General features: G+C 41.1%; 1 protein-coding gene across 1 annotated transcript in view; it reads right to left on the bottom strand.

Annotated features, from left to right (window-relative positions):
• The window catches only part of INTS6 (integrator complex subunit 6), a 90,249-nt gene extending 70,641 nt beyond the window's left edge, over positions 1-19,608 (bottom strand). Inside the window, exons 1-3 of the mRNA XM_055335742.1 lie at positions 19,418-19,608; positions 19,119-19,196; positions 18,344-18,493 (exon numbers count right to left, since the gene is read on the bottom strand). Coding sequence (XP_055191717.1) covers positions 18,344-18,493; positions 19,119-19,196; positions 19,418-19,528 — 339 coding nt within the window. The 5' untranslated portion in view covers positions 19,529-19,608. The remainder of the gene's footprint in view (positions 1-18,343; positions 18,494-19,118; positions 19,197-19,417) is intronic.
• Positions 19,609-25,162: the final 5,554 nt, after the last annotated feature.

The raw sequence follows: 25,162 nt of genomic DNA, 5'->3' as shown, positions 1-25,162 counted from the left end.
TCTATCACTAGCATAGTACAGCACAGACTCCATTTATTTGTTAAATGCATTTACACTTTTCACATACACTGTGATCACAACTAATCTTCATCAAGTGGGAGGAGAGACTGGATAGTTGAAAACTTCTTGATCAAGGTACACAACTTGTAACTGGCAAACACATTTTTCAAACTGATGTCCAAGAAGAAACGATTCCAGATGAAGAAAGTGTCCTCTGGTCAAATTAAAATATGTTGGATGTAACCTCTAGATTTCAAATGCATAGTAACATCCAAATGTTACAGAAGACTTGCAGGGGGAAAAAAACCACTCATGAATTTACCTTCCCTCCTGCTCCGCAGGTTCACAGTAAACGGACACAATGTGGAAAACATGACACAATATTGTATCACACCACTCACCCCCAACATAAACAGTAATTTCTATGCAGGTCTTCTCAGGCATCTGCACACAACGCTCACCCGCCTCTGAGCTTCGACTGGCTCCCTCCCTCCTTTTTGCTGCCCACAACCCAACCAACTCCTAATCATTCTTTACATGGTCTTCTTTCCATGAAGCCTTCCCTGATTAGTCTGCCCCTAAATAATTACTGTTCTGCCTCTTCAAATTCTAATAGTGGCAATTTTCAAACTCAAAGTACAGATACAGTAGAACATTTCTTTAAATAAAGTTGGATTTGGAGTGGTTTCATGGAGTACATTCTGCATACTACTGCCTACCGCATTTATCCTCCCTCCTTCTCAAATTTGTTTTAAATATATGACGCACAACAATGTGAATATACGTAACACTACCGAGTACACTCAAAAATGGTTAAAATGGTAAATTGTTATGTTTTAACTATGGTTCTTTAAAAATACATCCTCTTGGGATCCCTGGGTGGCGCAGCGGCTTGGCGCCTGCCTCTGGCCCAGGGCGCGATCCTGGAGACCCCGGATCGAATCCCACGTCGGGCTCCCAGTGCATGGAGCCTGCTTCTCCCTCTGCCTCTGCCTCTCTCTCTCTCTCTCTCTCTCTCTCTCTCTCTCTCTGTGACTATCATAAAGAAATAAAAATTTAAAAAAATTACAAAAAAATACATCCTCTTGTATTGACTGCTATGGTTTTGAGTGTTTGAATCAACTGAAGGCCAAGTATAACGTCATATTTCTTCCTCAGCACTGGGATTTAAATACTGATTCACCAACTGTGGTTTAATACAAGCCTAAAACCTATCCAAGTTCACGGAACCATTTTAGAACTACTCAAACTTCAACAAGCTTCAAAAGAAATATAGGTTTGTTACCTTTACCTCATTATAAATGCTGCCCTAACTTGACATGTAACACCTCATGAATTTGCTAGGATACAAGGATGCACTCTCTACCTGGCTCCTACAGCTGTCTGGGCTTCCACAGTCCATTTATTCATACTTATCATTCAAATATTTACCAAGTGGCTACCATACATCAGGCATGGTGTTAGGTGTGTGATACACAATCTCCAATAACATTTAACAATAACTCTCTTTTTCTGGTCTCTACAAATACCACTGGAGATCAAAAATTGACAAAGGGAGGTAAAAAAAAAAAAAAAAAAAACAACAACCAAGAAGTCCTAATATCTTCAGAACTATTGTATCTTGTTTCCACCCTTAAGCTAAAACTACTCTGGATGACTTGATGCCTTTCAAAATCAAATCAGTAAATCTCTTAAAGCCACCACAACATGGACCAAATACTTGCAACAGTGTTTTCTGTATCACCTCTACATTTCAACCTAATTCAAATTTTCTCCCAAATTTTCTGAATCAAAGTATGACATTAATTCTTATTCCTATGTAAGCGCATTGAGAATTATCCTCCACAGGCCAGAAAGTCATATCTATATTTAAAGAACAATGATCTCTGATGTATTAGGAACTTTAGGGATGATGTTCATCCAAAAAGTAAAACACGCTTTTTTAATGACCATATATCCAAAAATCAAGTTAAAAGTTGTTAAAATTTAGCCAAGTCATGAGGTGCTAAAATTTAAGCTAAATTCGAACATTAAAATAAAAGTTACTTTTTCCTTGACAACAAGCTTTTAGTTGAAACTTTACTGGAGTCATACATAATACTTTACACAGAGGCTAAGCCTGAAATTACAAGAATAATCAGATACTTGATAATAATAAAGCAACTGTATTATCTCATTTACCTCTAAAAACCTGGTGAGGTAAAAATATTCAGAGATTAAACAATATAATCCAAAATCATTCATCTGGTAACTGGCACACCCAGAACCTTATTCCAACTACAAATATCATTGTCTTTCTACGGCATCTGAAAGTCCTTTTGTTTTTTTTTTGTTTTTGTTTTTTTTTTTTTAAAGATTTTTTTTTTTTAATTTTTATTTATTTATGATAGTCACAGAGAGAGAGAGAGAGAGAGAGGCAGAGACACAGGCAGAGGGAGAAGCAGGCTCCATGCACCGGGAGCCCGACGTGGGATTCGATCCCGGGTCTCCAGGATCGCGCCCTGGGCCAAAGGCAGGCGCCAAACCGCTGCGCCACCCAGGGATCCCTGAAAGTCCTTTTGGAAGCAACTAAATTCACTTAGATAATTCTACACCAATCTGAAGTATGCCATATTCACTCAACAATGTAACAATGATGTTACAATCAGTTTGGTTTTAATATACTATACTTGCACCAAAATTAACTACTATTCTTTCCTTGGTTTCCTGCTGTTTTATGATTTTTTTACCTATCAATTTTTCTATATATAAATCAATACACCTCCCTCCAACAAAAACACACTGAAAGAAAATGCAATATATAATCAACATTCACTTCTGGATACTAAGTAACTTCAGCCAACCTTCAGAGAGCATAAATATGAAAGAAGATAAAACAACATTAAGTTCTTTAAGGACTTTAAATATTGGAAAATTCTGATAGAGACTAAAGATAGAGAAAAGAAAAATATAACCACCCTCATTTCACCTATTTAATTATTTAACCATACCATGCCTAAGATCCCTTCTTCTGACATGAGTTTAGTCAAAAAGCACACTAAGAAAGGCAACAGGAATATATTAATTAAAAAAAAAAAAGAATAACACTAACAAAAGTGATAGGATTCGTCATGATAAAAATTAGAATACAAAAGGATGTTTTTTTATTTCAGAATAAATGTTAGAATTAGGAAGTTTATTTAAGCATAAATTTCTAAATTGCCTGCAGAAAATGGACAATGTTGCTCCAACAAAGTTTTCTTACATTCAGTTTTACACTGCTCCTCCCCTGCCCTTGAGAGTGCACTTATTCTTGGCAGAAGCACAATACATAACTGGCATCTCTCTCTCACATTTTTACCCAACAAATTAAAACAAATTTCTGATTGTTTACTAATATCACAAGATTACTTTTTTCATGTTTTACAAAAAATTTTTACATTTCAAAATTCTAAAAGTTGTGATTTAATCATAATATGTCATTAGCTCTTTCATGCCAAGCCAACAGTTTAATAATTCCCAAATCTTTATATTTAAGAATAAATACTTTACCATTTTTATTCTTAGCAAGTGTTTTCAAAGTCACTCAATTTGGGGATGTGACTGTCCATATTAGAATATCCCTCAAAATTCATCTTGATCATAGAGTTATAAACAGCCTTTATCTTAGTTATAAAATCTCCAAAATAAAAATAATAATATTAAGCTCCGCTACGACAAAGGCAACCAGTAGAGGGACTAAAAGTTTACTTTTGCCATTAGCAGAATTAAAATCAGATGGTTCTCTCAGAGCTGTGGCTCTTCGGCATAAATAAATCTAAACATGTCCCTTGAGAATATGGTGCAAGCTACAATATTCTACCTCTAGAGCTATTTACTAATGGCAATCTTGTCATTTAGAAAACAGATTTTAAAGAAAAGAAAACTGATTTGATGGTGGCCAAAAACCTCGGGTAAAATTTTTGCTAAAGGTAAAATAAAGCAAAAATGTTCAGTTCCAATCAATTCATTATCATGGTGTTAAAGAAAACATCTAAATTAAGGTATAAGACCTCAATAAGAAATTTAAAGAATTAAAGTAGATCTTATCTATTAAAACCTATTTCATATTTGAAAAGAAAAGTTTTTGACAATTTTTAAATTTTCCCAAAAAAACTTTTGAAAATATAAAAATAAGGCTAATTTTCCCCCAAATACAAACTAACCTGGTTCTCAGAATCAGAATTTTTACTTTTACCCAGTTAATTTAAAATGTAGTAAGGGGAGAGGTACAGGAATTTTACTGTACCCTTAATAGGTCTCAACTATTATCTTCTGAAGCAAAAGCAAGGCATCCCTGAGCATTCAGTCACACTTTCCGGGGCTCTGTAGTACGTAGCAGTACATCTACTACGTACTACTCTGTACGTCTCTGGGCTCGTTTTCCTTCAGTGCCACCATGCTCTACCGCGTTACCAGTCCTTGGAACAACCTCCTAAGAGCAGCCAGGTGCCTGGCAAAGCTACTTTTCCCATGGGCTAATGGGTCTACTAAAGGGAAAATGTGCACCCAGCCGGCCCTCCAGCTCTCCTGTGGGGGGTCTTCAGCTAACCCGCAGCCACTCCTGTCTAGTTATTCTGCCCTAAGCCAGAAAAGATACAAAAGAAATCAACAAAAGTGGTATTAAGAGGTATGGCATCTTATACAACTAGGTCAAAAGCAAATCACCTAGCGAGACCACTGAAACCTTCCAGAAACAAGCCTGTGCTTTTTTACAACCTAAAACTTCCTTGCCAAGTTAAGTAACAGCAACAAGCAACTATGTTAAAAGGAAAGGGTTCCTCTGAGAAATAAGTCCTATATTAGAGTCAAGGTTCTCATGCATAACTGGACAAGTACTAAATAGGACTGCTGTTAAAAATGTTGTAATCCTTTAGGTCTCCTATCTTTGTAAAATCTACATAAAAACATGAAGCTGGCATTATCTATCCTATTCTCCTCTATTACCATATCTAATAAAGAGATAACAATATATGTACCTCTAAAATATGACAAACCAATTCATTTTCATTTAGAAATTTTGATACTCTCTATATAATGTGAGAACCCAGAGTCTATAAAGAAAATATAAAAACATTAAGGATAATATTCATCTACGTTAAGTTTCTTTCTAAAAGAAAAGTATCTTAAGATGCAATTCAAATCCAAAGACTTATTAGTCACAATACTAACAACACAATTACATCTACATACAACTGAGAAAAGAAGCTTTCAATACATACCTCGTAACACAAGTCAACTAGCATAAATTACATTCTTCAAAGAGTTCAGTATTGCTCAACTTTAGACAACTGCATACCACAACCAGAATTTTTTCATTATCTGCTTATTACCTGTACTAATATTTACATACTTAATATTTTTAAGTCAGTTTCACTTTTTTATTTTTGCCTCACTATAGCAAAAAGATCTATGAAATCATACTTTTGGTGTGCTAATTATACCTTCCATTCAATAATTCATTGTCATTAATACAGTTTAGCTTATTTTAAAGGGTAAGGAAGTTTATTTTACTACTGAGATGAATATATAATTGGTTAATTAAACATTCCAAACAAAATATAATAATTACTTAAGTCAATAAAGGCCTGACAGCGCACACTTAAATCAATATTCCAAGGCCAGAATTTTAACCTTTATGTTGTTTTACAATTCATGAAGATTATTACTTTTATAGTTACTATCTCAACTGGTATGGCATAATAGAATCTTTTGGTGAAAAAAGTCTAAGATACTCATCTTAGGAAATTAGTCCTTTAAAAATAGTATCTTTAAATATATAGGAAAGATCTCTGAAAGATACATAACAAACTGATTATGTAATTGTTGGTGGCCTCTGAAGAACAGATAACTTTCTATGATACTTGAACTTTTTAACCATGTGCATTTATTACATATTCAAAACAAATACTCCTCAAAATTAAAATGTGCTTACTATCCAAAAAAAAAAAAAAAAACTTTAAAAATCTGCTAGTATATAAAAACCTAGCATCTTAGAATACATTAAGGTCTATAACTATATAAAAACTAGTTAAAATTACACATTAAAAGATATGTATTTTTAGTTTCAAGTAATTCCAATTGGCACACACAATACAACTGTGTATCAATACAGTTCCTTTATCTAACCATATAATTCCTTATGTTAAAAATATTAACAGCATTAAAAACAGATGGAATAAGACTTAGGCAAAAGTAGAAGGTACATTTATTTTAATACATTTATTTTAATATAATGACTAAGGAGCAATATTGCTGTAATTTGTTTAAAATAATAAACCAAATAATAATCATGTTAAGAAATACTATAAGAACTGAAGAAAAGCATGACTTTATGAAAAAAAAAATTAACATTAAGGAAACTCAGTAACATGTAGGGCTAAGAATTACTGCATCAAAAGCAATATAAATTCAATATATTTGAGATATTAACTAATAATTTCACAGAATTTGAGCTTTACATTTGAACAAGAGTCTAAAGTTTGAATAAGAGTATTCTAACAAACAAATCATTGGTTTTGGCAATCTCTCTCTCTCATGAATAAATAAATAAATTTTTTTAAAAAAGTAATAGCATAGAGCTTATGCTGGCATATATCGGAAGTACAATCTTACGAAATACTAACACTGGGAATAAAGAACCTAATATACCCATTATATGAAATGGACTGGGTAATAATAATTTGGCAAAAAATTATTCCAGCAAAGCATGTAATAGTAAACATGTTGCAAACATGGCAAAGTAAAAAGAAATAAAAGCCAAGATGAAAACATTTTCAAAGACAGATGAAGTTATGTAACAATAACTCTAAAAATTAATTTGACCTCCATAAATCACACAGATCTACCTATACCATTTAGACTAATAATCTCCTTGGAGTGTTGATTACCACGAAATCTACAGATAGGACCTTTGCAAAAGTCTGAATAAATCATATCTTTAACCAATAGGGCTACTTCCTTCTGAACATCTACACATATGGTCTCAAAAGAATCATTCACACACACACAACAGCCCTCCTACAAACAAGATGGACTTCAACCACAGCATTCTACATAAGTATCTCCATGAGTACTACTGAAAATGAAGACAAACGGACTAATAAATGTTTCATGTCAGTAAAGTTAGCAATAAAGCATTAAATTTAATAAAGAAAAAATTTCGTGATAAGCACTTGGAAAATCTGACAGTCTATTTTTTCCCATGTGCTATAGCTGAAGGCCAACTTGAAAATAATTTAATTGGATAAATCATAATTTGAGATTAGTTTTAAGGGGCCTGGCTTTGTAAAAAATAAAAATGTGATTTTTCATTTTCTAGGAAAGAACTGGTGGTAACCCAATTTCAGAAGGGTTTTTAGAAGAAAATATTAAAATGTCTCCAAATCCATTACCTAGGTATTTGTACTTAAGTAAAACAGTTTCTAGAAACCCATTCTTCCTAGATTCTGAGTCAACATTACTAACATTTATTGATGCTCAGGCTAAACCCATTCTCAAGTGTTTAGACATCTTATATTTTCATAATAAACGATATTTTTAGGAAACAAAATACTAATCCCATAATTTTTGGGCCTCCTGCCAAAAAAAAAATTGTTTTTTTTATAAGCCCTTCTAACTACACCATACAAATCCACTAAGGTTTTATCTTAGAAATGAACCTCATGAAAAAGCAGATGCCACGTATGGATGACCTGATACATGTTTTTGATAGTTGCTATAAACTCCTTAAAATGGAAACTCTAAGAATAACCTTTTTTATTAAAGATTTACATTCAATATAATGTTGTTGGGGATGAGGCATTGTTTACTCTGGATTAACAATAAAATTGACATATAGAGAGACCTTTTACTCTATTTCTGACTTAGGCCCAATTTTCTGAACGCAATTTCTTGGGTTTTTTTTTTTCTAACTTATGTTTTGAGAAATGGATTGGCAACTAAAACTGTACAACAAAAATTCAAAATTTTACATTAGTTGTTACCTGCTAAGGTACATAAATGACCAGGAACTATCACAACTCAAACATTACCAGAGGCAACAAAGACATCATTTTGCTTATTCCTGAGAATTCAGAAGTACTGTACAGCCTGTCATCTTGCAGATGGAGCCTTTGTAACATCATTCACTGGGGTCTGCAGCCTAACCTTTCACAGAAGACAGCATACTCCATCATCTTCAATCCCTGTCATTAAAAATAATCTATTGTTTTTTATAATAATAATCTATTTCAGAATAATTGCTGGGATGCTTTCACTGTTCAAACTCCAAAACAACCAGAAGACTTTGTTGATGTTTCCCAATATCTAACTACATTCACTAGCTTTAAGACAAAGTTTTCTTTTAACATGGCAACATCAATACTGGCATTTACTAGTTACAAAGTACGTTACCAATAGCTAATGCTACAATTTCTTTTTCTCACATACTCAGAACTGTTTTCATTTCTGTGAAAATGATGTAACCCTTCCAAGGACCTTTACCGTGAATCCCTCAGCTTATCTAGGCAAAACTAATGGATGGAAAATGTTAAAATGCCATACCCTTTTAAGGCACAGATTTAATAAAAAGAGTGCGTAGGAACTAGAATAAATCTTGGTAAGACATCACTAGGCTGATAATAAATTTGTCCCTTGGTTACAACTAATCCTCTTAATTTTAAGATTCTTAAGTTAAAATCTTTTTATGTGCCACTCTCACTATACCAATTATCAAATTTCAAATCACATATTCTCTAAAAAAGAACTACATCACATTAAAAAAAAAAAAAACTCCTTCCTAGGTTTATCCTGATTTTCCCACATAAATCTACATTACAAATAATAAAAGAGATCATACATTTCACATTTGACCTTCTGCACAAGAACAACCCCTTCCAATGCCTACCCCAACCATTACCAACTTGAACTCTAAAATACAGAGCCCTAAAAGTGGACTCATCTAAATTTCCTCAAAGACTAAAACCTTCTTGCTTTGCAAACTAAAATATGTCTGGTTTATTAAATTACTCATGTTACCAAACAGGTTTAAACATGAAAGAGAGATTTTGGGGGTGTCTGGGTAGCAGTTGGTCAAGCATCCAACTGCATCCAACTCTTAGTTTCAGCGAAGGTCATATTATCAGGGTCATGAGATCTAGCCCCAATTCAGGCATCACTCCCAGCTTGGAGCCCACTGGAGATTCTCTCTCCCTCTGCCCCTCCCACTCATGTTCGAAAGAAAGGAAAGGAAAAGAAAAAGAAAAAGAAAAAAAGAAAGAAGGAAAGGAAAAGAAAGAAAGAGGGAAGGAAGGAAGGAAGAGAGAGAGGGAGGGAAGAGAGAAAAAGAAAGAAAGAAAGAAAGAAAGAAAGAAAGAAAGAAAGAAAGAAAGAAAGAAAGAAAGAAAGAGAAGGAAAGGAAAGAAAGAGAAGAAAGAGAAGAGAAGGAAGAAAAGAGAGAAAATAGAGATTTTGGAGAAAAAAATTTATTAACACCAAGGGGAAAGTATTTTTGGAGCCAACTATGGAGCTTCAATTCAAAGTCGAAACCATCATGTTCCTTATGGCACAAAATTTTACGTTAGCTAGAACTACTGGATAGCTAATTCTAGCTTCTTATACCGGATATATGGTGGATTATAGAACTTTTCTCAAAGGTTTCAGATAAGAAAGCTTTCTTTTACCCTGTTAAGTGTTTAATATAACATTGGAGATGACAAAAATCATCATCTGAGTTTCTACCATGTGCCAAACAGACATTTTGCTAGATGATTAACAAATATTTCTAGTTCTTACAAAAATTCTCAAAATTGGGCTGCCCAGGTGGCTCAGCAGTTTAGCACCACCTTCAGCCCAGGGCGTGATCCTGGAGACCCGGGATCGAGTCCCATGTCAGGCTTCCTGCATGGAGCCTGCTTCTCCCTCTGCCTGTGTCTCTGCCTCTCTCTGCCTCTGTGTCTCTCATGAATAAATAAATAAAATATTTTTAAAAAATTCTCAAAATTGCTATTATCATTATTTTGTTGGATAAGAAATCTGAAGCTCTGGGATGCCTGGGTGGCTCGTTGGGTGAGCATCTGCCTTTGACTCAGGTCATGACCCTGGGGTCCCGGGATTGAGTCCCACGTCGGGCTCCCCACAGGGAGCGCCTGCTTCTCCCTCTGCCTGTGTTTCTGCCCCTCTCTCTCCATCTCTCATGAATAAATAAAATCTTTAAAGAAAAAAAAATCTGAAGCTCAGCAAGGTTAAGACTTCTCAATACAACCTAAGCTAGTAAGTGGCAGAGCCAGGCAAAGCCAGTTCTAGTGGTTCTTTCTGCATCACCATACTGCTTGCTCTGAAAAAAGCGGGAGAAAATACTCTTATGTGCCCACAATTCCAATTTTTAAAATTTTAAAATTCAAATAAAAAGAAATTCACCAAAATGGTAATAGGTATTATAATAAATTATGCTGTGTATCATTTAATCTTCATCTTCATCCTGCAGCACAGATCCTTTCATCTCATTTTCCTAATGGGGAAACTGAGGGCAGAGAGGTTACATGAAACTCATGGGTAGAGCAGGAACTGATAGAATCAGAGTTTTCTGAATCTTAAAACATAATGCTTAGAGGTTTTCAAAATTATCTTACCTCAAAGAAACATGATGGTTAACTAATTATAAATCTTACAAACAAGGTAAAAAAAACAACTCTGATACGCTAGCTGGCATACTACACTGGAAAACCCAACTAATCAACTTATTAGGTTAATAGCTCTGTATGAACCAAATATATCAGAAACTAATAAGCTATGACACACAAAAATAAAAAAATGCCATTAAGTATATACATATATTAGTATCTAGGCTTTAAAGTAATAGTGGTATAAAATCCTGTCCACTATCCCTCACACTTGTATTCTTACTTCTTTCCAAACAGGGAAGTAGGGTGAAAATCCAACTGCATGTAACAGTATTTTCATACAGTGTTACAAGTAAGGTTAAACGTTAACAAACTGACAAAATGAAATGCCTCATTTTCACAGAGGAATTGAAAGAACTACCATTACAGAACTACAGACATACCCCCAAAAAAGGATTCAGATCTACCGTTATGCTTTTAAATAAAATTTGTTCTTAAATAACATGTAAGTTACGAGTAGAATCTGCATAATTATTCCATAACCAATTATAAGCTTTTAAAATATGTTCCTAGTGTGAAGACATTAAGCACTTTAAACCTTTCTTGCCTTTACTTTCTTCATGAATAAAATGAGGAAGAGTAAACTTCTAACATGACTTGTAATTCTAAAGTCCCACAAAATAATAGTCACAATAAAATACACACAAAAGACCAATGAAAATTTTTGTCGGTAGATGCAATAGTTCAATTTTGTTCTCAAAAGTCTATATAAAAATTCATTAAGATTCAGACTTAGGATTTGTGCATCTAACTTATACCTCAATAAAAAGGTTGGGACAAGAATCTTGGAATAAAGACAAACTAAAACAGAAACAAAAAAAGCTTCAGTATTTTGTTATGGTCTGGGACCATGTGTAAATTATAATAAGGCTTGACAAAAATTAAGTTTATATAAGGACAATACTTTTTTTTAATGAAAGGAAACAGGACTGTTATATGTGGGCACTGATCAAACAAAAAAAAAGCCCATCAAGATGATCTGACACAGAGATTAAAAACTTGAGTGAAGAGTTATACTGGCTAAAAGTCATTTTAAAATTTTTAAGAAAATTTCAAGTTATAAAATATTGCGCAATCTCTTTGGAGAAATCTATGACATGAACATGGCTAAACAATCCTTTCACTAAGTCTCACCACAATTCTAAATCAACTTAAAATATTTGAGTAAGTGGAATTCTTTCAAATACTACATTTGTTCCTGGCCTTTTAATTTCCAGTTGTACATAATTTAATATATAATTATTAACATTCTTTTTTGCATGAGGGAAAATAAGTTCTCTTTGAAGAAGTAAAACCTATTATTTTTTGCCTTTCATTACTTATGATTTCTTTTCAGTAATTTGTAATTAAGAATGTAATAATGTCCTTTGGATATTCTTTTTCATTTTCTTTTGAAAGATCACAACAGAGTAGTTTTTTGATCATTTGGAAAACAGACTTTGAGTATAAAATTATGAAGAAAAATGATGGCACGTGTTTTCAAAGAAAATAAAATCTGGGTCTTAAAATTTTTCACTTACGTTATCACCTTTAAAACGCATGCTTGATAGGAAATAAGTCATATCCACTTTACGCTTTGAGCTCATCAAACCTTCTCATTAAAATATCCCCTACACCCAATAGATGTGCTCTTCAAAGGTCCCTTGCAAACAAACTTGTGTAAATTTCATCTTAAACGCACTAGGGTGAGGCTCTCCATTTGAAAGCATCCCAAAACGTGTTTCTGTCTAGTGTGTGTAAAGGTTCCTTCTCTAACACCTGTATTCCTGCAAAGAGTGACTTTCCGACTTATCTGAACCTTACTTCTAGTTGTCATTTAACCCATTTTTAAAAAACACTTATCTCTATACTTTGCCATATTTATCAATTGCCATTAAGACAACTCTGGCCCAGTACTTACTTTTCACACTGCTTCATCTTGGAAGCAATATAAAACCCAAGGGGGGAAAAAAAAAAACAAACACTTACGCTGTAAGATTTCAAAGCACGTAATAAAAATCCGCTTTAAAAAAAATCTCAGAATTCTTATAATTTCACATTTAAAGCGGAAAAATAATTTTAAAACTAGAGGTAAATAACCTAGTGAAGGAAAAAGTATACTTTGTATTTCCTCTGCACGTCATAATTTTGAAAGTATATTTTAATATACCATTCCATTTAAACCTCCAACCAATTCTGTAACAAGAGTACAATGGCTTCATTATTAGCAATGAGGAATATGAAGAAGCAGAGGCACAGAATGGTCAAGTGACTACCCAATGTTATACAGTAATTTAACAACAAGGTCAGACCTGGGATTCCAATTTCACATTTCTAGCTATCGTGCTTCTCTTACACAGTTAAATAAAGATGGAGAAAAAAGCTTTTAAGTTTGACCATAGAGTCCTCTATCTGCCAATAAGAATTATTATTGACCAATAAAAATTACGGAAGATAATTTTAAGAGGTTTCTGAGTTCAAGGACTGGCCAAGGCCTTTCAGTGGGGAAAGCAGTCTCTTCAACAAATGGTGTTTAGGAATACTAGATGTCCACCGGCAAGAAAATCAAGTTGGACCCTGATCATAGTCCATATGCAAAAATTAATTCAAAGTGGATTTTAAAGACTTAAAAATGTAAAATAAACTAAAACTCCTAAAAGGAAATAGAAGGGAAAAGAAAGCCTCAATGACATTGGGTTTGGCCATTTCTTGGATAGGACAACAAAAGCACAGGCAACAGAAGAAAAAATAAACCAGACTACATCAATAATGAAAACTTCTGTCATCAAAAGACACAATCAAGAATAAAAAAGCAACCCAAGAAAAGGGAGAAAATATGTAAATCACATATCTGGTAAGGGGTCAATATCCAAAATACTTGAGCAACTCCTACAACTTAAAAACAAAAATCAAATAACTCAATTAAAAAAAGAGCAAAGCACTTAAGTAGACAAATGGCCAAACAGCATAAGAATGGATGCTCAATATAAATAATTAGGCAAACGCAAATAAACCAGTGAGATATCACCTCACACCCATTATGTCGGCCAAAATCAGGAAAACAAGAAAACAGCATTGACAAGGATGTGGAGAAACTGAAATTCTTGTGTACTGTTAGTGGGAAGATAAAACAGTGCAATTGCTACAGAAAATAGGAATGTCTCAAAAATTTAAAAACTACACGATCCAGCAATTCCACTTCAGGGTATATATTCAAAAGAATTGAAAGCAAGATCTCAAAGTGACATTTGCATACCATGTTCATAACAGCAGTATTCACAAAAGCCAAGAGGTAAAAGCAACCCAAGTGTCCGTTATGGTTGAACAGATATGCAAAATGTGGTATATACATAGAATGGAATACTATTCGGCCTTAAAAGGGAATGAAATCCTGGCATAAACTAACACAGGAATTAATGGTGAGGACATTTATGTTAAGTGAAATAAGCCAGTCACAGAAAGACAAACACTGTAGGATTCCACTTAGGCGAGATTATCTCCACTCAAATTTGTAGATTAAAAAACAGAATGGTGGTTGCCAGGGGCCAGGAGAGGAAAAAATGAGGTATGCTTTGTGGTTAAAGTTTCAGATACGAAAAAGTTTTAGAGATTGGCTGCAAAAACGATGTGAATGCTACACCAAATTGTACACTTAGTAATGGCTAAAATGGGGCGGGGGGGGGGGGCACCTGCCTGGCTCAGTTGGAAGACCATGTGATTCTTAATCTCTGGGTTGTGAGTTCAAGCCCCACATTGGGGCTTGAAAAAAACCCAAATGTTTAAGGTGGTAAATTTGATATTATGTATTCTTTAGGACAATTTAAAAATTAGGGGGAAAAAAGTTCAGGGACTTAATAAAAACTTTGCAAAATACCATTCACCATTGTTTCCAGTTCATATTCAGCACAGTATGTTTAAATAGAATAATCTTTCTTTTGAAAAGATGCTGATAGGTCAATAAATACAAAACTACTGTTAATACATTCATTGATAGCCTAAGGGAAACAAAAAAACCCAAAGAGGAATCAAGTTTTCAGCACTTTACCTGCCTGCATTAAAAGAAAAGCGAAAAGCCTGTATTCTGTACCACCTGAGTACTAAATAGATACTGCTAGGGTCAAAGGAACAAAGTAACTTTATTAAAACTCTACCTAAACTTGCTAAATTCACAAATACTTCTTCATGCTTAAGAATAAAGCTGGTCAAAATTATCCTCCCCCCCAAAAAAAAAAATTATCCCTAAGATTCACTCAATTTGATCTTATCTTAAAAGCCACTATTTTTTAATGAGGTAAAACTTAGCATTGAAAATCCTTAATTAGATACATATTCTATCTCCTTTTAAAGTATGCTCAAGGATTGTCTTCAAGGGCTCAGGGTGGCAGGTTAGGTACTGTTCTAAGTCTTGTACAATTTAATCAATAGTAGATTGGAGGAAAAAATAGTAGATCGAATAGTCGAAGTATGGATCAGCTTAGTGACAAAAAAAAATAATAATAATAATGAATTGCAGGCCAGAGTAATACTTAGCAGCTAAATCTAACCAGAACCTACCTTTAAAAAAAAGGGGGGGGGGGAGGGATAATGTTGAAAACACTGACACAAAACAATTTGGAAAAATATGCAAAATAAATCAAACTACATATATAATTTTAATCAGATCTCTAAAACGTTATACATATCCTAACTTTAGATGTTAAGGCTGGTTATTTTCATTGGTTCTCAAAAGATGAGCATTATTTGAAACCATGGTGAACACTTGTGAAAAATACATCTGTCACGTTTTGCTGCTGCGATGATAATGCAATTTAATGAGGTGTTGCTATAATTTCTAAAGAAAAGATTAACTAGAAGCTACACTGTTCCTTGACTGTAGAAATATCAGCAAATAGTACTGATTATCAAAATTAAATATTTAGAAAGATTTCTATACACAAGGAAGTTTTTACAGGGATGTCCAAAGTGCTTGAAGAAAACATTCACCAAGAATCACCTTTTCTCTGCTACTTTAACCTTACAGATGCCCTGCAAGTTCTATTAATATCCTGATTACTACTACCTCAAAGGTGTTTTATTTATTTTTTTGTAAAGGTGTTTTATTTTAGGTGTAGTAACTAAATTAACACATGCAATACGGACATAAAAAATACTCTTGGGATCAGTTACGGAAAGTCACATATGCGTATGTACGTTGGGGGAGTAAGGATGGGGTTATCTATATAAACATATCCGCACACATTTAGATATTTAAGAAACTGATTTGGAAACTTCTCTAAATGTTTTTAGATGCTCTACAGGAATATGCTGTCCTTTTCATCCAGCTCACCTTTTCTCATTTCCTTCAGTGATCAAGGTTATGATACAAGTATTTAGTACTGTGGACTCTACAGATCCTTGCATTGAGTATGAAAGGGGAAGTATTTATGTAAAAACACTGAGGTTACAGAATAAAGGCATTCCACAGAAAACAGGCAAACACAAAGTACTCTTAGAGAGAAAACACGTGAACTATATTTAGTATTAAATATTTCAGACATCCAAAATACCTGATAATCTATCCTTTTTTGAATAGGAAGTGTATGATATTTAAATGAGCAAGATAGTCCTATGACCAAAAAAAAAAAAAAAAAAAAAAAAAATCTCTCTGGGAAGATGTTTTCTTCTAATTAAATGCTTTACTCAATCATTTTCATTTGAAAATCGTGGCTTCCTCAATTATTTTAATGCTGGTATCATTTTTATGAGCCGATTCAGGACCTTAGCACTAATATTACTCCACGCATCCTTGCTTATTCATCAAAATAACTGAGCAGCATTATCCCTCCCCCTCCTTGAATTAATAAATCCTAACATGCAAAAACATCCTAATCCCCAGGCTCTTCTGTTGGTCAAAGTGGTAACAGCACAGCAGGACCACCTTCAACCTCAAACGTTTTGTAAGCTTTACACACAAGAACTTAAGTATTCTCTGGTGGAAGATGGCAACTGGGAAAAGGAAAACAGGTTTAATTCACAAATGTTTTCAAGCCTTTCCATGAAAGTCAGCTTTTCTAAGGAAGCACTCTAAGACATTTTTAATAGGTGGTAAGAGGTAAATGCGTGTAAATGCCTTGCCCACCTGGGTGACGCAGAGAAACAGGAAATTAATAGTTCTTCTATACACTGACAACCTGATAACCAAATAATGGCAAGTTTTAAATCTGTCTTTGAACTCAGATGATGTTTAGATCTAAACCTTAACCAACAAGCCTGTATAGCACTACATGTAACAAAGGACTATAAAAGAAAAAGAAATCCGGTTTATAGGAACAAACTGAAGAGTTCATGACACATCTACCTAAATTACTACAAATGTTGCGAAATCAAAGAGAAGAAAAACATAAAAGATTAATATGGTAAGAAAATAAACACTTACTGAATTAAACAAGGGAGATACAATTCAGTAGAAATAGAACAAAGTGAATCTGAGTTGCACATATACTTTAAAGGCTATAGGATCATATGCAAACATTTCCAAAAATGTTTAGGTGCCGAGTAGTAGGTAACTAAGCACTGACGTTTGTAAAAGAAGGTAGTAAGCACTAACATTTGTAAAAGAAGTAACAACTCTGCTTCTCTCTATATAATGCAACAAAAAGTCCTAGTCACAGGAAGATTTGTCAAGCTCCTGAAGATTGTGGCTCATGGAGCTTGGGAAAAGAACAAAATGTATTCCTAAATGTATCATTGTGGTAAACAGTGCTTCTGCACAACCTAAGTATCGAACTTGAGGTTAATATTCTCTTGTTATGTGGGACATTACTCATTCATCAGTATCTTTTCTCTTCCCCGCCGGCAAAGCAATCTCTTAAGTTATAATGGACTACACCTTGCATTATTTCCTAGTGAACCATAATGGGGGTGGGGGTGGGGGCAAAGAGAATTCAAGCCGTCTCTTTTCCAAAAGTCTGGAGTTCAAAAATGATAACCACCTCTGGACCTGCGATCTGACTCAGAAATGAATCCATAATTTTTTTCTGCATAGTCGCTTACTGCAGATGCTTCAACAGCTGACACACCTTAACGTACTCAGCTATCTGCCGTCCAATGAAAGTCTTCCCACCTTTCAGAATAGCCGTAACACACGGTGGTTAAAATAAACCCTGGCAAGACAAACAGGAAAGTTTCCGCCGACGTTGTCAGTAATACAGAAATGAGGACCGCTAATCAACTAGGGTCTGTCAGTCAGTGCCGTCGCTGCACAAGCGTCTGCGGGTAGAGCATCCCAGAAACTGAGCGTGGTCAGGGTGTTTTCTCCTTTTAAAACCTGAGTGAGCCTTACTCGCGGGATCAAAAGCAAATCCGTGTCAACTGTACGGCACAAAACTCGGGCTCTAATTGTGAATATAAATACATTTTCGGGGTGGGGGGGGGGTTGTCAGAAAGAAAAAAAAAAAAAAAGCGACGAGGGCCTTTTAAAACCATAGCATAGTCGGTTTCACTTTTGCACTTGTGCACATTGTCCTTTAACCCGAAACGTTTCCTACTTGTATTTCGCGTTATATACGTTTCGGACTTGACTGTGTTTCTTTCCTTTTCTTTTTTTTTTTTCTTTTTTTTTTTTTTCCACAAGAAGAAGGAGGGAAAGGAAAAAAAAAAAAAATGAACTGCTTTTCCACTTCCACCTTGACGTTGGTTCAACCTACCTGCCCATAGTTGTCTATGCCAGTTACTAATCTATTTAGATTTAATAAATCAAAAGCTGTCCTTAGGGATTGGCCAAGAGTCGTAAGTCCTTCGGCCTGAAGGTTCTTCAGTTCATTCATGAACGTTGCGTGGTTTTCCTTCCATCCGGCCTGAAAGGAAAAATGTGAGAATCGTGTTTTTTTTGTTTTTTCTTTCCTTCTCCTTTTCCTCCTCCTCCTCGTCCTCCTCCTCCTCCTCCTCCTCCCGCTGTCTCGCATCCTCGGCCGCCTCGGGGCCGCCGTCCGCCCGCTGAGGGGCGGCTTCCGCGGGCCGCAGGGCCGGGCGCCGCGCACCTCAGAGCGCCCCTCCCCCCCCCCGCCGGCGCCGCTGAGGGGGCGGCCGTCCCGCGGGCCCCCCCGCCCCCCCCCCCGCCCGGGTCCCCTTCACCGCGGAGCCCGCTCGGCGCGGCCGGCCCGGCTGTCACTCGGCGAACTTGAATAAATATCCCCCACAGTGCCTTGCTGCCGCTCGCGCCGCGGAGGGGAAATGTCGGCCATGTTGAGCGCCGCGCCGCCGCCGCCGCCGCCGCCGGGGCCGCCGGGGCCGGGCCGGGGAGGGCACGGCGGGCGCCCCGCGAGTCGGGGCCGCGCCGGGACGCGCCGGGACGCGCGGGGGCGGGGCGGAGGCGGGGGCGGCGGCGGCGGGCCCGCGGCGGCGGCGGCGGCGGGGGTGGGGGGGGCCGGGGTGGGGGAGGGGAGCGCGGTGGGGGCGGGGAGGCGCGGGCGGCGCTCCTACCTTGATGGCATAGGGCGGCTCTTCGAAAGTGACCAGCATGTACCTGTCTCCGCGGCTCGCAGGGTCCCGGGCGCGGAGCTGCGGAGAGGGAGGGGCGGCGGCCGCGGGGGCCGGGGGCGCGGTGACGAGGCGCCCGCCGAGCCCCGCCGAGCCCCGCGCGGTGGGGGAGGGGCCGTCCGGCGCCCGCAGCCCGCGGCCCGCAGCCCGGGGCCCGCACCGCACCGCGCCGCGCCGCCCCCCGCCCGCCCCGCCGCCGCCCCCCGCCCCCCCCCCCGCCGGGCGCGCCGGCCGCTCGGTACCTTCATGAAGGTCTCCACCGCGCCTTTGGCCGTGTCCAGGTAGGTGGTGCCCAGATGGCTGCGCTGGTTCATGGAGGCAGACGTGTCTATCAGGAACAGCAAGATGGGCATAGTGCCGGCCGGGCGCACCGGGGCCCGAGGCGGCGGCGGGCGCGGAGACGGCGGCGGCGGCGGCGGCGGCGGCGGCGGCGGCGGCGGCGGCGCGGGGCGGGGAGCGCGGCCCCCGGGGCGAGCGCGCCGCCCGGCCCTGGCCTCCGGCGTTAGGGAGTCCCCGCGCCCGCACTTGCGAGGAAACTCCCCGGCCCCGGCGCCCCCGGCGCCCCCGGCGCTCCCGGCGCTCCCGCCGCCCCCCGCCTCCGCCTCCGCCTCCGCCTCCGCCGCCGGGGCGCTCGGCCGGCCCGGCCCCCCCGCCTCGGGGGCCCCGTCCCCGCTCCCGGCCCCCGTGTGTGCCCCGGCGGGAGACGGGCCCGGCTCCCCTCCCACCCCCGGTGCGGGCGCGGGCGCGGGCGCGGGCGCGGCGCGGGGGCAGGGGCTGACGGGGACCGGCCCCGGGGCTGTTGGGAGAAGTTTCGGGGACTCGCTCCGCACCCCGGCGGTGTCACCACTTTCTCAGCCCCTCTCGCTACTGAAGCGCTTTTCTCTCGCACGCTCCGGTTTTAACTCGGGCAGGGGCCGCGGGGCCCCGCCCCCTGACACGTCCCCGGCCCACGTGACGCGCCGCCCCGCCGCCCCATTGGCCCGTGCGCTGCCTCGCATTAGCATATTCAAACAGCTGGGGGGCGGGGCGGGCCCGCGGGCCGGCGGCGGGGGCAGTTACGGAGCACGCGCGGAGGCGGGGGCGGGGGCGGGGGCGGGGCGGCGGGCGCGCGTGCGTGCGGGCGCCGGGGACGAGCGAGCGGGCGGGCGCGGAGGCGGGCTCCGCGGAGGGGCGGGACGGGGCGGGGCGGGGCGGGGCTGCCGGCCTCCCGGGCCGCTGGAGGTGACCGGGGCCGGGGGGAGGGACGTGCAGGCCGGCGGCGGCCCCCGGTGCCCGGGCGCTCGGCGGCGCCCCCTCCGCGGCGGGCGGGCCAGGCGGGGCCGAGCCGCGAACCCGACGGCCGCTCGGCGACGGGCAGCCCCGCGGTCCCGGGTCGGCGCGGAGCGGGGCGGGGGAGGGGGAGGGGCGGCGGGCGCTGTTTATGACCCGGGGCCGGGCGCCGCCAGCGCCGCCGCCCCCGCCCCCGCGGGCCGGGTGGGGGGGAAGCGGGGGGTCGGGGGGAGCCGGGGGGGGGGGAGTGTCGATGGGGGGGAAGGGAGCCGGGGGGAGCCAACGGGGGTCGGGGGAGGGAAACGGGGTAGGGATGGGGGGAGCCGGGAGGGGGGGGCCGAGGGAGGTCGGAGGGGTGGGGGGAGCGGGGGGGTTGGTCGGGGGGCCAAGGGGGAAGGGAACCGGGAGGGCCGAGGGAGGTCGGGGGGTGGGGGGGGCCGATGGGGGTCGATGGGGGAGCCAAGGGGGTGTCGGGGGCAGGAAACGGGGGGGCCGGGGGGAGCCGGGGAGAGGGAGGGGGACCGAGGGAGGTCGGGGGGTGGGGGGAGCCGGGGGGGCCGATGGGGGTCGGTGGGGGAGCCAAGGGGGGGTCGGGGGCAGGAAACTGGGGGTGTCGGGGGGAGCCGGGGAGAGGGAGGGGGACCGAGGGAGGTAGGTAGGTCGGGAGGGTGGGGGGAGCCGGGGGGGTCGATGGGGGAGCCAAGGGGGGGTCGGGGGCAGGAAACGGGGGGGGGTCGGGGGGAGCCGGGGAGAGGGAGGGGGACCGAGGGAGGTCGGGGGGGGTGGGGGGAGCCGGGGGGCGTTGCTGGGGGAGCCAAGGGGGGGGGAGGGGGGAGGGAACGGGGTGGTGGAGGGAGCCGGGATGGGGGTTTGGGGGGTCGGGGGGGAGCCAAGGGAGTCAGGAGGGCGGGGGGGCCGGGGGTGGGAGGAGCCGGGGGCGGGGGGGCCGCGGGGGCGGGGGCGGGACCGCGAGGGGCGCTGCGGCGCGCGTCGGGGCCCCGGGGACAGCGCTTGCCCCCGCGCGGCCCGACGTCCCCACCGGCGCGGGCCGCGGCGCCGAGAACCCCGAGGTCGCTGCTCTTCGGGTGAGAGGCCGAGCTCCGCCCGCGCAGGTGCTGCCTGGAGGCCGCCCCGGGTGCAGCCGGGTCCCGGGCCGCGGGGTGAACCCTCCCCCCCCCCCCCCCCCGTGTGCTCCAGACCGACCTCCCACAGGAACGGGTCCAGGCCCTCTCCGGCCGCCCTGCCACCCCGATTTTATTATTTTTCTATCCTGAAAAGATTTATATCTCGGTTTTATTTTCTGTTTCTTCATCCTGAAAAAATTTGCATCTCGATTTTATTTTTTTCATCCTGAAAAAATTTGCATCTCGATTTTATTTTTTTCTTTGAATCCTGAAAAAATTTGCATCTCGATTTTATTTTCTGTTTTTTAATCCTGAAAAAATTTGCATCTCGGCTTTTATTTTTTTTTAAATCCTGAAAAAAAATTGCATGTCGATTTTTTTTTAATCCTGAAAAAATTTGCATCTCGATTTTATTTTTTTATCCTGAAATTCTTAATCGCCTCCTGATCATGTCATGAAATGGGCTTATTAGTCTTCACCCGAAACAGACCTTGGTGGCACTTTAAAAAAAAAAAACCTTGGGGATCCCTGGGTGGCTCAGCGGTTTAGCGCCGCCTTCAGCCCAGGGCGTGATCCTGGAGACCCGGGGTCGAGTCCCACGTCGGGCTCCCTGCATGGAACCTGCTTCTCCCTCTGCCTGTGTCTCTGCCTCTCTCTCTCTCTGTGCCTCTCATGAGTAAATAAATGAAATCTTAAAAAAAAAAATCTTGAGTTTCATAATTTGGCCTTTTCCTGATCCTTAGGACAACCTCGGAACTTCTTGTTAATTTACAGTAGGGCTTATTTCAGTGATCTCCTGTTCCGTATGTACCGTAGAAGGGCAAGAGATTTTTAAGAGAGTTGGACCACAAAATACAAGGGAGTGCAGGTCTATGTCCGTTATTTGCAGAGGACGGGTGGAGTTAAAAATGATTAAAAAGTGTGTACCCTGCCTTCAAAAAGCTTATGGGTGTTTTTTTTTTTTAGAAAAATATTACATCCATATTATTAGCTACTACAAGGCAGAGAGTGATTAGAAACTAAATAATTCAGAGAAGAGAAAACTGTATTACCCTTGGGTGATGAACATAATCAGCGACAGTACACTTCTACGTTCCTTAAAGCCCTGTTCTCAGACTGAAATCCCAGATCTGGAGATAAGATCAGAGTTCTTTGATAGTCGACAATTTGTGTTTTCATTCTAACGACTCTACAAATTGTTAAAAAGACAACATTTTTTGTTTCAAGGTGATAATTTACAATGGAAAGATTTTCATGGGATTAGTCTTTAGCTTTGCTGTATCCAGGCTCTTCCACCTGGTCGGTGGACCCCTGCCTGCCTATCCTAGTATGCATTCTCTAGAAGGACGAGAGTGTCCTTTGCATTACCGAAGTTTGAGAAACGGTGCTTCAAGGACTGAGTTAAATTTGGGTACGTAGGTAAAGGAAGAGGAAGCTCCTGGTGAAAAAGTCCTCTTAGACGTTGAAAACGTAGTGAAGAAAGGATGTTAGCACAGCATTGCCAGTGACTTCCTGGGGCAACAGTGAAGTTCAGCTAGGCTGGCGCACAGGAACATGAAGAATAGCGCAAGATCCGAAAGGCAGGTCAGATCTAGACAGCAGAGGGCCTTGATTCCAGGCTGAGGATTTTTTTTTTTTTTCCCATATAAAGTGCAGTTTTTAGCGGGGGTGCTAAGTACAAAGCAGTGTTTGAAAGGAATCAAACTCGACTACCGAAGTAGAGGACCATGCATTAATAATGATCTTCCCCGTCAGAGTTACTTGAGATCATTTCCAATGGAGACATGATGGCTCTTCCCTGACTCAGTGGAGTTGGCAGATTGTCCTAAGAGGAGCTGTTTGGTAGACCTAGGCTTCGATGCAAAAATCAGGAGAGCCAAGTCCAGGGAGCCAACCCCCGGAGCATATAACCAGAACCTGGGCGACGGCACCTGAGATCAAAGGGCAGGTTTCCAGTTCAGAAGCCCAGAAGTGCTGGAAGGCAAGGCCCTGAGGCAGAACAGGAGAGAAATCAGGACATCCATGGGCAGCAAATCAAGAGGCAATCAGAAACCAGGAAGCATTGACGAGTGGTCCCCAGACAAAACTGTGAAATAGGCCAGGTTTATTCTTAGTGACTCTGGTTGACAATGAAGCTATTGGTTGATGATGGCTTAAAGCAGGGGTTCTGGGTAGGAGATGCACATCAGCATTGCCCACAGAGTTCAGAAATAATTTAATAGATGTGCCAAATCCCCATACCCGCAGGAAAGTGATTCAGTAGAATTGGGACAGGCCCGGTCATCCCATTTTTTAAAAAGCTCTTCAGGTGAATCTTGTAAATAAGACTGATTAAGAACTATACGCTTAAAGTGTAAAAATAATGTGTGTGTCGATATCCAGTAGTCCTCAATAAATAACTTTAAAAACTCACACACCCTGAGTTATTACGTTTCTTAAAAGAACTTCTAAACTAAATCTGCAAACTAAAGCGGGGGGGGGGGGGGGACTATGAATGTGACACCAGTGGATTTTTTTGTATCATACGCTTATTTAAATTGCTTGAATTCAGCCATGTTCGACAAGAATTAAAAAGAGAAAAAAACTAAATAGCGTCAGAGATTTCCATTGTTCCCTTCAGTGAGGTTAGGCCTCGGAATAAGCATGAGATGGGAAATATGAATCTCTTCACTCATTCTCAGTGGCGGTGGAAAGATTCTGGTTATACGCAGGCTTATTTTTCTGAAACATGGCCCCTAAATGCAAGCCAACTATTTCATCAGACTCAACTGAAAAAAAAAAAAAAAAAAAAAACTGTGAGCTCTTGCAATGCTGGGGGGGAAAAGAGTTGAAGTCGTGTGTGCTAAACCCTGTGCTGGTGCAGTCTCGGGGATTAGGGCAGATTTCCCCCGGAGGACATTGGTCAGGGGAGGCATGTGGGAGAAAATTTGCTCTTTGTTGCTGTTTGTAAAGGAGCCCTGCCTAAATGCTGTGGCTCCGATCTAAAAGGGAACGAATAAATTATACGAAAGCCTCTGAAAGAGTGGTGACTCTGGCTTCCACAGTAGCCTAAATTGTTGAAATGGGGCTCTTTTAACAATTAAGAACTGATGAATTAGATTCATTTGTAGGAGCCAACCAGAGCCCTTTTAAATTATTTTAAACCAATTAAGCAGGATAACACTGTTCAAAAATAATTATGTGCCAAGGACTTGGCTGATGGTATCTGGATGTGCCATCTGAACAGAGTAATCAGATGAACCCAATGTTCCTCCTATGTAACCTAACAAAGTTTTTTTTTTTTTGTCTGTATTACTATCTCCTCAGCTCTCTGCTTTACTCTCTGAGATCACAGTAGTCCGTGATGTTGACAGGTTGAGAACATAAAAAAAAAAAAAAAAAAAAAAAAAAAAAAAAAAAAACCTAAAAATTTAGATGTGAAATTATGCAGCAGAATGTATTTGGATGTTATATATGTAAGGAGATTGGATTTTGGTCATTCTAATATATCAATCCTCAGGGGAAAAAAATGCTACAAAGAGAGTATTATTAAAAAGAAATTAGAGCTCTCCAACAAAGATTATTTCACAATAACAGTTGAAGCCTCAGATGATT

The sequence above is a fragment of the Nyctereutes procyonoides genome, unplaced genomic scaffold (genome assembly GCF_905146905.1).
Source record: "Nyctereutes procyonoides isolate TBG_1078 unplaced genomic scaffold, NYPRO_anot_genome, whole genome shotgun sequence".
In the NCBI taxonomy this organism is placed as follows: domain Eukaryota; kingdom Metazoa; phylum Chordata; class Mammalia; order Carnivora; family Canidae; genus Nyctereutes; species Nyctereutes procyonoides.
The sequence above is the reverse complement of the archived record's forward strand: the minus strand, read 5'-3'. Positions and strand labels throughout refer to the sequence as shown.